The sequence below is a fragment of the Scardinius erythrophthalmus genome (assembly GCF_964197995.2).
Source record: "Scardinius erythrophthalmus genome assembly, chromosome: 23".
Lineage (NCBI taxonomy): Eukaryota > Metazoa > Chordata > Actinopteri > Cypriniformes > Leuciscidae > Scardinius > Scardinius erythrophthalmus.
Genome location: NC_138243.1, coordinates 3,184,835 through 3,200,745, shown reverse-complemented (window position 1 = coordinate 3,200,745; position 15,911 = coordinate 3,184,835). Strand labels below are relative to the sequence as shown.

The 15,911-nt window shown below is 42.2% G+C and overlaps 1 protein-coding gene across 1 annotated transcript in view; it reads right to left on the bottom strand.

Annotated features, from left to right (window-relative positions):
- Positions 1 to 7,765, bottom strand: part of slc12a2 (solute carrier family 12 member 2) — a 73,007-nt gene extending 65,242 nt beyond the window's left edge. The window contains exon 1 of the mRNA XM_081354753.1: positions 6,869 to 7,765. Coding sequence (XP_081210879.1) covers positions 6,869 to 7,396 — 528 coding nt within the window. The 5' untranslated portion in view covers positions 7,397 to 7,765. The remainder of the gene's footprint in view (positions 1 to 6,868) is intronic.
- Between the last annotated feature and the right edge of the window lie 8,146 nt (positions 7,766 to 15,911).

Here is a 15,911-nt window from a genome sequence, read left to right as displayed (position 1 = left end):
GACACATGAGGAATCCTTCAGGACTGGAGCACAAATGCTGCAGGACTACATAGCATTCGAGGTTTCATCACATCACAAGCAGAACTGGGATTACCATTTCAGTCCGCTCTCAAAAACATGATTCTCTTCAGAAGGCTTTACTTTGTTCCATATCATGATTACAATTACTACTGCAAAAGAAAATTATAGTGCAATCAGAGGATCCATGTCTCAGCACACATCTCACACTGCAGAAAACATGTCTTCTTCCACTGCTGCATTTGATATTATAATACATTTTTATAAACACAGTATCTCTCGCATCTGTTTATTTGCCTAAGAGAATCGTTCAGTGGCTCTGCTTGAGTCATTAAGTCAGAAGAGCTCTCTTTCTCAGGTCAAGCTCAAATGAGTGGAAATGGAAACTACTGCTAAAACACTTATGCGTCATGTACTTCGTCTCAAAGAGGCTTTTCTAAAACTTGGCATCAAAGTTTGTTACAAATGTACTAAACTAGATAAACTGCCAAGTCATAATAGCCAGTGTCGTCAGAGAGCTAAATCGTCATGCCTCTGGATAGAACTGCTCCCTAAGTCCATCAGCAAGTGTGTGTCAGCGCTGTGTGACCAACATGGACACAACATCCGCTGTTCATGTCAAATGAACGGGCTTTTAAACAGACTTACACATAGCAAACAAATCCCTTCATGAACAAAGCAGTTGATCGGTCTCAACAGGCTCTCAATGCATGAGAGAAACCAAGACTAACCAGCAACAGACACACACACACACTCTCAGCACATCTGAGTCTGGTGTAAGAATGTAAACAGCCTGGCCTTGCGTTTCCATATCAGAGAACTACATGTACAATTATACAGTGAAGAGTCTGATCTTCAGATAACGTTTCCCATCATCACTGTCCTCATATGCACTGCAGTTACTGCGCGCACAGGTCCATGTTGACAGTAAAGAGTTATAGTCAGGTCCCAAAATAGATAAATAGCCCTGGATAAGATGCAGTAGGCATTTTTGAGGAAAAGTACTTCAAGTGTTGTTTCTATATGATTTTTAGGTGCTGAATCCATTTCTGCCGTATAACAAGTTGTAAACATCACTGTTTTGACATAAACCATAAAAACAAAATGGCTACCAAAAAAAAAAGTTTTAATGCATTTATTGCAGTTTAAACATTAAACATTAGAACTAAAACTATGCATTCTCAGAATATTTAAACATGTAAACAATGAAAAAACAACATTAACATGAAAGGTATAGTTTTTAATGGCTGCTGGAATTATGCCAAGGTACACTGGGAAGCATATATCAGTGGAAATATGCAATTATGCCCAGCCCGAAGGGGGGGGACTTGGAATACACATGACCCCAGGGGGCTGCATATTGAGAATCACTGGGGTGTCCAGCTGCAGGTGGAATATTTCAAACCCAGGGGTGGCAAGGTAGCTTGCCGAGGGAAAGACACATGCTCAGAGAGGCTTACAGTGGACTACACACGTGGGGGTTGCCCAGAGGCCGTGTTAGGTGTCGCCCAGCCTGCAGATCTACATATGTCTGTTAGCGAGGCGCCATGCGCTAGAGCCCAAGAGGATGCCACACTCCGGGTGGAGCAGGCCGTCACATCAAGGGGGCATGGTCGACCTTGCTGCTGGTAAGCCAAAGCAATGGCGTCCACTATCCAGTGAGACAACCTTTGCTTGGAGAGAGCCTTTCCCTTCAGCTTCCCACCATGACAGACAAAGAGCTGGTCTGAAGTCCTGAAACAATGCATCCTGTCTACGTAAGTATGGAGGGTGCGTACTGGACAGAGCAGTGCCAAGGCTGGGTCTGCCTCCTCCAAGGGCAGCGCTTGCAGGTTCACCACCTGGTCTCGAAAGGGTGTGGTGGGAACCTTGGGCACATATCCAGGCCGGGGTCTCAGGATCACGTAAGAGTTAGCCGGTCCAAATTCCAGGCACGCTTCGTCACCCGAAAATGCCTGCAGGTCCCCTACCCTCTTGATGGAGGCCAATGCAAGCAGGAGCACTGTCTTCATTGACAGGAACTTAAGCTCCACTGATTGCAAAGGCTCAAAGGGAGCACTCTGCAGAGCAGTTAAAACCACTGAGAGGTCCCAAGAGGGAACGAGAGGAGGGCGAGGAGGATGTAGTCTCCTTGCTCCTCTCAGGAAACTGATGATCAGGTCGTGCTTTCCAATGCACTTACCATCAACTGCATCATGATGTGTGGCAATGGCGGCACCATACACTTACAGGGTGGAGGGAGACAACCTTCTCTCCAACCCTTCTTGCAAGAAGGAAAGCACGACACTGATCGGGCCTTTCGTGGGTTCTTTAAGTTTAGAAGAACACCAGTTGACAAAGAGGTTCCACTTCAACGCATAGGCATGTCTCGTGGACGATGCTCTAGTCTAGCAGAAGTGATGGTAGCCACCACCGCTGGTGGTAGGGTACTCAAACCTGCCTCGTCCCGTCCAGGAACCACACATGGAGGTTTCAAAGATCGGGACGAGGGTGCCATAGGGTGCCCCGTCCCTGAGAAAGCAGGTTCTTTCTCAGAGGAATTGGCCAGGGAGGTGCTGTCACGAAGAGTACTAGTTCTTGGAACCAGGAGCGGTTGAGCTAATACGGGGCAACCAAAATTACCTGCTCCTCGTCCTCCCTGATCTTGCGCAAAGTCTACGTAAGAAGGCTCACTGGGGGAAAACGCATACTTGCAGAGGCCCCGCGGCCAGCTGTGCGCCAGTGCATCCGTGCCGAGCGTGCCCTCGGTCAGAGAATAAAACAGGTCGCAGTGGCAAGAGTCGTGGGAGGCAAACAGATCTACCTGTGCGTCCCCGAACTGATCCCAAATCAGATGAACCGACTGGGAATGGAGTCCCCATTCTCCAGCGAGAGGCCGAAACCGAGACATATCAGCTGCACGGTTCAGGTCTCCCAGGATATAAATGGCTCGAAGCGACCTCAGATGCTTCTGACTCAATATGAGGAGGTGGCAGGCGAGTTGCGACATACGGCGGGAGCGCAGACCACCTTGTCGGTTGATGTACGCTACTGTGGCGGTATTGTCTGATCGGACTAATACATGCTGACCCCTGAGCAACGCACAGAAGCGGTGCAGGGTGAGACGTACAGCCAGCAACTTGAGGCCATTGACATGCCAAAGGCGCTGGGGTCTTGTCCAGGAGCCTGCGGCAGCATGTCCATTGCACATGGCGCCCTAGCCCATTATGGAGGCATCTGTTGATACAACAACATGCCAGGAAACTCGTTCTAAGGGCACTCCAGCCCATAGAAAACTGAGGTTCGTCCACGGGGTGAAGGTCTGACGGCAGTCACTGGGACTCGGAGCGTGCCGTGTTGCCATGCCCACCTCGGGACTTGATCGCAAAGCCAAAGCTGAAGCGGTCTCATATGAAGCAAGCCGAGCGACGTTACTGCGGCTGCGGATGCCATATGCCCCAGGAGCCTCTGAAATAGTTTCAGTGGAACCGCACTCTTGCCCTCGAACTGACGAAGGCAAATTAGCAGTGACTGCGACTGGCACGCTCATAAGCTGCACGCACATGGCGACCGAGTCGATTTCCATACCGAGAAAAGAGATCCTCTGCACGGAGCAGAGTTTGCTCTTCTCCCAGTTGACCCGAAGGCCCAGACAAGCTAGGTGCCGCAGCACTAGGTCCCTGTGTTCGCAAACCTTGTCTCGAGAGTGAGCTAGGATCAGCCAGTCGTCGAGAGGAACAAGGGCTGCCTCGACAACCTTTGTGAAGACGCGAAGAGACAGGGCTAGCCCGAAAGGGAGAACCGCGCACTGGTATGCCTGCCCCTCGAATTATATATATATATATATATACTGGTATGCCTCATTTGCATATGTAAACATGACATTTCAGAAAACTTGTAATGCAAAAAATGTCTGTCTCTATGTAAGTGAAAAACTGGAAAGGTTTTATGGTGATATCTATAACTTAAAATTTTTACCCTATCCACCTGTAGTGTTTTGGCTGTGAATAATGCACCTATTGTTTCAATGACAATTACAAGAAAATGGGACCCTTATTTCAATGTTATATGGTGGATCCTTATTCAGGAGACATTGAACTTTCTAAAAATGTGGTATAACAACTTTTCCTCAAAAATGCCTACAGGGTTACACAATCTTGAAGATTCGGACCTGACTATTATGAAGTATCACACATTTGAGATGAACCCTGCGACCTCATTAAATATCAGAAGAAATGAGACTGTGTCTTACTAACATCATTCAATATGTCATCTCAGACAAACTGGGAGCGATGTGACTAGTCCGACATGTGCATTCAGTACTAACCCACTAAACTAGTGTCCGATATGTGCATTCAGTACTAACCCACTAAACTAGAGTCCGACATGTGCATTCAGTACTAACCCACTAAACTAGTGTCCGATATGTGCATTCAGTACTAACCCACTAAACTAGTGTCTGATATGTGCATTCAGTACTAACCCACTAAACTAGTGTCCGATATGTGCATTCAGTACTAACCCACTAAACTAGTGTCCGACATGTGCATTCAGTACTAACCCACTAGTGTCTGATATGTGTGTTCAGTACTAACCCACTAAACTAGTGTCCGATATGTGCATTCAGTACTAACCCACTAAACTACATGTGCATTCAGTACTAACCCACTAAACTAGTGTCCGATATGTGCATTCAGTACTAACCCACTAAACTAGTGTCCGATATGTGCATTCAGTACTAACCCACTAAACTAGTGTCTGATATGTGCATTCAGTACTAACCCACTAAACTAGTGTCCGATATGTGCATTCAGTACTAACCCACTAAACTAGTGTCCGACATGTGCATTCAGTACTAACCCACTAGTGTCTGATATGTGTGTTCAGTACTAACCCACTAAACTAGTGTCCGATATGTGCATTCAGTACTAACCCACTAAACTTCATGGGCATTCAGTACTAACCCACTAAACTAGTGTCTGATATGTGCATTCAGTACTAACCCACTAAACTAGTGTCCGATATGTGCATTCAGTACTAACCCACTAAACTAGTGTCCGATATGTGCATTCAGTACTAACCCACTAAACTAGTGTCTGATATGCATTCAGTACTAACCCACTAAACTAGTGTCCGACATGTGCATTCAGTACTAACCCACTAAACTAGTGTCCGACATGTGCATTCAGTACTAACCCACTAAACTACATGTGCATTCAGTACTTACCCACTAAACTACATGTGCATTCAGTACTAAACCACTAAACTGGTGTCCGATGTGCATTCAGTACTAACCCATTAAAGTGTCTGATATGTGCATTCAGTACTAACCCACTAAACTAGTGTCCGATATGTGCATTCAGTACTAACCCACTAAACTAGAGTCCGATATGTGTGTTCAGTACTAACCCACTAAACTAGTGTCCGATATGTGCATTCAGTACTAACCCACTAAACTAAGTGTCCGATATGTGCATTCAGTACTAAGCCACTAAACTAGTGTCCGACATGTGCATTCAGTACTAACCCACTGAACTAGTGTCCGATATGTGCATTCAGTACTAACCCACTAAACTAGTGTCCGATATGTGCATTCAGTACTAACCCACTAAACTAGTGTCCGATAAGTGCACACAGTACTAACCCACTAAACTAGTGTCCGACATGTGCATTCAGTACTAACCCACTAAACTAGTGTCCGATATGTGCATTCAGTACTAACCCACTAAACTAGTGTCCGATATGTGCATTCAGTACTAACCCACTAAACTAGTGTCCGATATGTGCATTCAGTACTAACCCACTAAACTAGTGTCCGATATGTGTGTTCAGTACTAACCCACTAAACTAGCGTCCGATATGTGCATTCAGTACTAACCCACAAAACTAACCCACTAAACTAGTGTCTGATATGTGCATTCAGTACTAACCCACTAAACTAGTGTCCGATATGCGTGTTCAGTACTAACCCACTAAACTAGTGTCTGATATGTGCATTCAGTGCTAACCCACTAAACTAGTGTCCGACATGTGCATTCAGTACTAACCCACTAGTGTCTGATATGTGCATTCAGTACTAACCCATTAAAGTGTCTGATATGTGCATTCAGTACTAACCCACTAAACTAGTGTCCGATATGTGTGTTCATTAATAACCCACCAGTGCCCGGAGTGTGTGTTCAGTACTAACCCACTAAACTAGTGTCCGATATGTGTGTTCATTAATAACCCACTAAACTAGTGTCCGATATGTGCATTCAGTACTAACCCACTAAACTAGTGTCCGATATGTGCATTCAGTACTAACCCACTAAACTAACCCACTAAATAGTGTCTGATATGTGCATTCAAGACTAACCCACTAAACTAGTGTCTGATATATGCATTCAGTACTAACCCACTAAACTACATGTGTATTCAGTACTAACCCACTAAACTAGTGTCCGATATGTGCATTCAGTACTAACCCACTAAACTAGTGTCCGATATGTGCATTCAGTACTAACCCACAAAACTAACCCACTAAATAGTGTCTGATATGTGCATTCAGTACTAACCCACTAAACTAGTCTATGTGCATTCAGTACTAACCCACTAAACTAGTGTCCGATATGTGCGTTCAGTACTAACCCACTAAACTAGTGTCTGATATGTGCATTCAGTACTAACCCACTAAACTAGTGTCCGACATGTGCATTCAGTACTAACCCACTAGTGTCTGATATGTGCATTCAGTACTAACCCATTAAACTAGTGTCTGATATGTGCATTCAGTACTAACCCACTAAACTAGTGTCCGATATGTGTGTTCATTACTAACCCACCAGTGCCCGGAGTGTGTGTTCAGTACTACCCCAGTAGTGCGCTGTACCTTGTCGAGCTCATCGTGCAGCTCGGAGAGGGTGGGTCTGATGAGCTTCTCGCCCAGCGGAGCCGCGGTCTGCCGGTAGAAGTCTATGTTGGGCACGGCGTCGATGGTGTTGTGCCCGAAGGTGCGGAGGTAGTATGTGTTGGTGTGTGTGTCATAGTGGTGGTGCTGCTGGCCGCCGCTGGAGGAGTGCAGGCTGCCCTCGCTCATCACCGTGTCCCCGTTCTGCGCGCTGTCCGCCGGCGCGGCGTCCGGGCTCGAGGCCGCGAAGTTCACAACCCGAAACCGGCCCTTGGCTTCCTCGCCGCCCGCCGCAGAGTCCCGACGCGCGTCGGATGGCGGCTCGGCATCGTACGCGGGCGGGGATGAGTCGGAGGCGGTGTGAGTATGCCCATCCCCGGTGGACTCGGACACCAGGTCCACCTGAAAGCGGCTCTGGCTCGGTGTGGGACCGGCGGGTTTGAGCGCGTCAGGCTCGGGCGCGGAGAGAGAGTCGCCCGCGCCGGCGAGAGGCGGAGGTGATGCCGACATGACGAGTCAGAAAAGCTCTCCAAAAGCTGATACTGTCCGTTAAAAGTGCCAAAGAGCCGATGGATGTGACCGAACGCGGACACTGATGCTGCAGGAAGACTAAAATAACGCGCCGCGCTTTCCTCCGAACCCGCAGCGCGACGCGCACATGCGGATGCAAATGGAGATCAGCAGCACTTCCAGTCAGAAACTCCTGACAAGTTTAACGCGCTCAGTGAAATATCCTCCGAGTGTGCGCTCACAGGGACCTTAAAGACCCAGAAGATGTCCGTGAATCGCGCTTTCCGTAGCTAATGTGCGCCGTGATGCTGCGCGACCTTGCCGCAACTCCTCCTCTCGTGCCCGCGAGGCTCGCTGCGCTTTATACGCGCACTGCAGCAGGGCAGCGATGCTGGGAGACATCGCGAGAGGACGAGCGCTCGCGAGATCTGCCCGCTCCATCTCTACAGATCAGGGGTGGAGACTACAGCAGGATCGATCACACACACACACACACACACCGGCGGTTGAGAAGTTTTTTTTTTGTTTTTTTTTTACTTTCATAAAAGCTTACAATGACATTTAACATCAAACATAAGACATATATTTGGGAAAACATACAACATATCTTACATTGTACAGAGCAAAACATTAAATTTTCCCCAAAAAATTCAAAATAAGAGATTGTTTTATACACTTCTTATTTCGTGATTGAATTCAATGAGACATGGAATATTTTAAGATCTTTACAAAAAACATTAGAGGAGGATGTTATATACATTACTTTAGCTTTATGTATATGAAACTTCCCAGGAAGAATTATTAACTTTAATGTGTATCAATTAAATCTGAGCCAGTGTTACAGTCCAATAAGAAGATCATAGCCTCATCTATTCTGATTATTTTGAAGAATGTATCAAAACCCATCATAGATTCCTGCTTTCAAAAGTCTTCAGAGTATTTACATTTACAAAATAAATGTATTAGAGTGTCAGATTCAAGATTACAAAAACAATTTTGTGGTGAGATGTCTTTATTAAGAAATGCATTACACGGAAAACACCTGTGTATTATTTTAAAATGATTTTCTTTGACCTTATTTGGCAGTAGAACATGCATTACTTGCTGGCCAGATTATCCCAATTGAAGTTAGGCTATAGAAGAAGAAAAATATTTCCATTTCAGAATATCTTGATTAAGACACTTTCTGAAGTAAGAGTTATTATACGTCATATCCAAAATATTAAAACCTCTGATAACAAGTTTAGGAGTCTGCCGTCACACTGAGTTGTAACTGAGATGCGCGTTTACAAGCTGAATACTGGAGATGTTTTTAACAACATATGGTAATCTCTACATGTATTCAATCCCTGAGAGAGCAAGACATTGTTGATAAGTATAAATCTCACCATTACTGGAAATAATAATAATTTCCTCATCAAACCATTCTTTTTTATATATACTTTTTCTTTAAATAATACATGTTGGTTTTCCATAGTGTTTCCATGTGTGGGGGGAGAAATTATGTTAAAAGGCTATTTTCCAGTGATTGCTTGTGAAAATTAGATAATTTAATGGGAAGTTTATTACATTTTAAGTCACACGATAATAAAAAGTTTAACCCACCACATCTTTTCAAAAAACAAATTGGCAAATAAAACCATATAGAATTATTATGGACCAAGCAATGTTTCATCCAGTTGATTTTAAAAATGGTATTAAGAGCACTGAAATCAAGAACGTTCTTTTCTCCAAATTCTGTCCGTTTGCCCTTGATCTGATGAATGCACCTTTAACCTTTTCTGCATAAACATCAACGTCTTCCTTCAATAAATACAACTTCTCCTTGTCCTGTTCACTGGGAGATGACAGACATGAAATATTATTAATTTCCTTCATGATCGCAAAGCTTCTCGACTCCTTTGCCTTAGAAAGTTGTTTGCCAAACTGTAAAGAGAATTTTCAGCACTCATTTTTAAAAAGGTCCCACTTTGCAAGAGCAGAGTCTGAATTAACTTGACATTTTTTGATAATGTTCTTAATGCCTGAACAATATGAAGGAAGTTGCAAAAACAAAGTATTCATCTTCCAGTATCCTGGCCGTCTCTGAAACATGTTCCGAACCTCAGATATTTCCAGATCCACCCATGATCAGAGGGGCAGGAGGAACAGGGTTAAAAGAAACTAAAGTCACATATAAGCCAAAGGTCTATTCTAGATTTTTGTGACATTATGAAATATAAATGTATCTGTTTCATTTTTAGAAAAGCCGTTATGGACTTAATTGGTTTGCTTGAGAGAGGAGGCAGAGGCTTGTTGTTTCACGTCAAAAGTCAAAAGTTCATTTACATAAATGTTTGTTTTATCATCATATTTTTTTAACAAAATATATAGCCAGAAAAACAAGAAAACACACACTGGTTACTATATCATGATGTGAACTTTGCTGGCAAATTCCCATCTGCCTCCCCGATCAAAATGTGGATTTTACAAAATTACAATATGTCAAAGACGGCAAATATTCTTCCTGCCTACCATTATTATTAACTGTAATGGCAACATTACAAACAAGTTTTCTTTTTTCTCTTTACTATGTTGCTCTCAGAGTTCAGTCTGTAGATACAAAGAGAGACTGATCTTTTAAAAGTTACACAACTTTTGAACTACATCTACATTTTCTGAAGTCATTCAATAGCTTTGTGAGATCCCAGCTTAAAGGGTTAGTTCACACAAAAAATAAAATTAGCCCATGATTTACTCGCCCTCAAGTCCTCCTAGGTGTATATGACTTTCTTCTTTCAGACGAACACAATCAGAGTTATATTACAAAATGTCCTGGCTCTTCCAGAGATTTTGCTGCACAAAAAAGTGCATCCATCCATCATAAAAGTAATCCATACAACTCTAGGGGTTAATAAAGGCCTTCTGAAGCGAAGCGATGGGTTTGTGTAAGAAAAATATCCATATTTATACCTTTAAACACTATAATCATTGGCTTCCGGTAACGGCCGTACGTGAGTCAGTCTAGTTATGCGTTGGGATTTGTGAGTTAGACCAGTCTGCAAGAGGCCGATATGAACACAGTGAGGCAGGGAAAGTGGACTAGAGAGTAGATGAGTTTACTTGTTCGCCGTGATGATGTTTAATGTCCCACACTCGTCGTCCCATTTAGACAACCACCTTTTTCAAGACAAGTAAAAGCTTTAAAGAATCACAAGAGGGGGATAACTGATGTATTCACAATGCAACTGGAAAATATCTTGAGCTTGTCCTAACCCATTTCACCAACAACAACAAAAAAATGACATGAAGGAACCGGAAGTGCTTGTTTTTTCTGGAGTTTGGCTTACAAAAATACATCAGCACTCTTACGCAATACATTGCATGAGCGTGAATGCGCTCTGTTTTATTACTGCCGTCTGAGTTTGTTCAGTAGTGCTTCTGTCCGAGATCCTTCATCACGTGTGTCTCGTTCTCATGGAGAATGTGTGAATGCTCGGCACTCAGTGCTGTGTGTGTCTCGTGCCTGATCTTCAGCTGCGAGCTGCTGCTTTACTCAGGGGATTTTGTCTGTTGATCTCCAGGATCTGCGTTTGACGAAGCCCTCAGGCCTTCAGCACTTCCCGTTTGACTTCTCCTTTCTTCAGTCTGAAGACTTCACTCTGCTCTCCATTGTGTGCTGTCAAACCCTGGCTCATGTTGCAGCGTGTGTCTGCAACATGCAGTAATAAACAAACAAGTAAATACCTTGTAGAAGTGCAGTTCAAGCTTGTTATCCAGTTGAACAAACACATGGTCACTCTTCTCCTGTACTCACTGAAAGGAGGACACTTTGTTTCTTAAAAAGACTTGATTCAAGTCACAATTCATAAGTTTTCAATTCAATTCAAAAGCAATTTTTGTAAATTTAGAACAATTTATTTTGAAGTTTTATGGGCATTAAAACCCTTATGAAAATGACCAAATCAATACTTTAAAGTCCCCCTGCAGTCAATAATTTGATCCCTTAAAACTCATCTTTGATCACCAAAATTACATATTTAAGAGTTTTTCCTTTGAAAAAATGTTATTCATGTCTTAAAATGGCTTGAATGTAACTCGACACCCTTGCCTCATTATAGTATGCCATGAATATGTAAATGAGCCCCGCCTCCACTCACTCACTCACTCAGCTCAGAGATCCACTGGTTGACGATCACACGTTGATCTGGGGTGCGTTTCCCGAAAGCATCGTTGGCCAACTATGGTCGCAAGTTCCGTCGTTACCAATAGAGTTCAATGGACATTGCGATGAACTTGCGACCATAGTTGGCCAACGATGCTTTCGGGAAACGCACCCCTGATTGGTTACAAGGTAGTTTGTGACGTCAGAAACACCAGCGATTTCAAAGCGTGTTTTTGAGATTGTCTTTGGTTCACTGCAGTTTTAAGGAGAAAATACTCAGCAATGGTGTCGACTTATGGATTTACACATGGTTTGTCTTAAAGCATATTAAAAACACCACATAGACAACAACATTAAAACTTGATTTTCACCACAGGGGGACTTTGTACTATAAAAATATCCTTTAAGTTTCAGAACTCAAAACGTCCTCTTAAGCCCCCAAAAAAGCTTTACTTCCAAGTCTTGAATGTGAAACGCCCATCAAAGCGGTGTGTTCGAAACAGAAGGTCAAAAACAGGACAGAAAATATCTTATTATCTCTACAAATGTAGTTCATCACCCTTAAAATGAAATTACATCATTAACATTACCTTGGAGCAATCCGAGCAAATGTAGGTGTTCGTAGTACTGTACATGTTCATGTGCACTTCTAAAGAGTTATTTAAAAGATTTGTTTTGTTATTTTAAGACAGATAACACTCCTGTTTTATACGCTTTCGTGCTGTATATCTTTATGTGTCAGCAATAGTACACAAGTGTACTGTTTTGAGCCTTTGTTTCTGTGAGGTTGGCCAAGAACATTTCTTACTTCCTGTGAGTAAATCTCCTCTCTAGAACGATATTCCTGCTCGTCAAAACACCTGGAGATCGGTCTTGAAATGATCGTGTTTGGGACATGGCAGCATGCTGAGAAAACCGTGAAGCAAACATCTGAGGAGATCACATGTTGACTGCGCTGCAGTCGGGACAAATGCACATGATCTGACACCACTGTGAAAATGATATGAACATATACAGAGGCCAAGCCAGCAATCATGTGTCAACAGTAATGACACTGAATTAATGTTACTGATGTTGATATTGTTTCAACATCACGTTTGCACCCTCAGTTAATGTTGAAACAATGTTGAAAAAAATGCTATGCTAATGTTATTGAAACAATGTTACATTGTGATTTTAATTTTACATCACTGTTGTTGAATCAACAGCGAAACTAACAAAAATTCAACGTTATCTCAACACTTGAAAATATTTCCATAAAAAAAATCTATAATAATGTCTTTAAATCAATGCTAAACTGTGATCATTATGTTAAAATAAATGTTAACTGAAATAAAATATAAGAAACCTAAATTAATTTTCTTTTTCAGGTAGTTGCCATGCAAGGCAGCATTTTTTATTTTAAGTTAGTTTAACTTGATGTACTAAAATAACTAAAAGTAAAATAAATTAATAAAAACTGTAGATATACTTTTTTTTTAAAACTAATAAAATGACAAAAACACAACAAAATTTAGCTAAAATTAAAATGAAAACAGAAAATGCAAAAATAAAAAGAGATCCAAATATTTTATAAAACTAAGTAATAGTATCTCAATGATACTAAAAATACTTTCCAGAAGCTAATTTGTAACAGTGTAGTCTAATCAATGATAAAAAGTGAATTCTTACAAAAGTAAATGTGGGACAAAAAGGACAAATGCACTACAGCCTTCAAAATAATAATAATTTGCTGAAGGGTTATGATGGTTGTGATGTTAATATCTGCCGTATATCAGACTATTGCTCTTTTCCTTGACTTCTGAAATCTGAAAAAGGAAGGATGAGTCGCATAAGAGCATGTCTGTGTCTGAAACCACTATTCCCACATTACTCCACTAATATACTGTAGTTCACTTCAGAGTGAATGCAAACGAGTGAGTGAATTCAGACACACATAGTTTGTGCTTGATGTTTAATAATCATATGAAACTCAGCAAACTGGCAGCTAGTAATGAAAATATTTATCTTGAACTCTGCTATGGAAACTAGCATGTATAAATCGTAATTAAACAATTTAACAATCAATTAAAAACATTACACCGTACCCTAGCTGTTGAGTGTCCATCAGTCGTACATTTGTTATTGTGGTGCATTGTGGGACTGAATGAGCACACTTGATAACGTCCACTGTGGGTTTGGACACCATTCAGACAGCAACACCAACAAGCCCATGTTCTCAGATGGATGGGTCAGGATCTGTCCCGTTACACACACTTGGCCACATGAGAGCATGTGCATGAAACAAGTGTGTGATAAGACGGTCCCAGGTCTGAAAAATGCCAAAGCTTTAAAGGGTTAGTTCACCCAAAAACTCACCCTCAAGCTGCCCTTTTACTTTCTTCTTTCAGCCAAACTCAGTCGGAGTTATATTAAAAAATATCCTAGCTCTTCCAAGCTTTATAATGGCAGTGAATAGTAACAAAAAAGTGCATCCATCCATCATAAAAGTAATCCATATGGCTCCAGGGGTAAATAAAGGCCTTCTGAAGCAAAGCCATGCATTTTTGTGAGGAAAATATCCATATTTCCAACTTTATAAACTATAATCACGGGTCAGAGGTCACTCTTCACATGAACTAGACTCGCGTACGGCCGTTACCTGAAGCCACTCATTATACACTCTAAACAAAAATGGTGCTGTATAGCACTAAAAGTGGTTCATTGGCTTGTAATCATAGGGGAACCACTTTAAGTGCTATAAAGCATCTATCTTTAAAGGTGATATACAGCATATGTAAAATGTAAAATGGTGCTATGTAGAACCATAAGAGTCTCGTGTGGGACTGGAATATTTCCTTTTAGGGGGGCTTAGGGGCAAAAGGTTGAGAACCACATTATCTTCTGGAAATACACTGTAAAAAAATATCCTAATTTTATGGAAAATAACGCCCTCCACGTGAACCGGTGTCTGAAAAACGATCCAATCACGGCAATCGAATTTGACCGGTGACAGTCTATGATGTCACTACCAGTGCGACCCGGAAGTCGCCCTAGAGAACATGTCGCCCTAGAGAACATGGCAAGTGACAAGCGTTTCAAGAAGTGTGTGGATTTCAGCTGGCGTGGGAGCGGGTGAAGGAAGGAGCCGTTCGCGGCAGGCTGGATGAGCGGTTCCTTTCTGGGCATGACTCCCCAGCTCCCGTGAGCCTTCCATTCCTGCCCGATCTACACACTGAGGTCAAAAAGGCATGGAAGAACCATCGTCAGCAGCGAGCAAACTACGCTGATGTTGAGGAGATGTGTGAATACGTGTCGATGCCCCCAATCGACGAGCCATTCGCGAACTATCTCACCGCTGGAGATGCATGGGCACTGAAAGCTCCGGCCCTGCCTTCTGTTCTGAGCCACTCAAGATGATGATCAGGGCATACGTGGCGGCGGGTCAGGCTGGGGCTGTCTTACACACGATGTCAGCGTTACAGGCATACCAAGCCGGCCTGCTGAAGGATTTGGATCAGGGGCAGGGTCTCTTAAAAAGAGACCCTTGACAGAATGAATGAAAAGAAGTGAGTGAATTGAGAAACTGATGAACACCTGATGAGCAGAATCACTGAAGGACAGAGAAACAAGAACAGAAAAAGAGAAACACAAGAACTACAACTGACTTCCAGCCACACTGAGAGTGAAAACAGTTTACAAACCAGTTTAACATTATTTCTTTCATACATGTACAAAAGTTCTTGTTGAGAATTAACAGATGTTTAGTTGTTGATATTTTATTGAAAATAATAAAGTTTGTTGTCACCATGATGGAGATCAGTATTTGTTTTAGTTGGGCTCTTGACTTTCTAACATTAAATTATCTCTGGCGGCTGTAACTGTGTGTTTTTAAAACACATTTGTTATGACTAGAAAAAGCCAAGAGGAAGATGATCAGGTGTTTTTGAGATGATGCATATTGATCCTGGACATTTCTGATTCTTTGATCTCATCCAGTATATAAGCTTGGAATTTATGGGTGTTTAATATTTATCGTATATCTCTTAATCTAAAACGTGAAATCCAGCAATATTTCTGTAAGCAGTTATTCTAAAGGATATTAAAATCATATAGTGCATTAGATCATTTTGAACTCCTGGTTCACTCAGACACACACAGACGTCAACAATCAACACATGAATCTCAACAATGGTGACAATCAAAAGTTTCTTGTCGCAATGCATGCTGGGTTCCAGGATAGTATAAAACTACCAGCATGCACTGCTGCATGAATAAAAAATAAATAAAAATAAAAACATTGCCACCATTGTTTAGATTCACGTGCTAATGTTTGATATCTCTGTGTTTCTACAATACAGTGTAGCTCTGTTTTTTGTTTTTTTTTTGGTT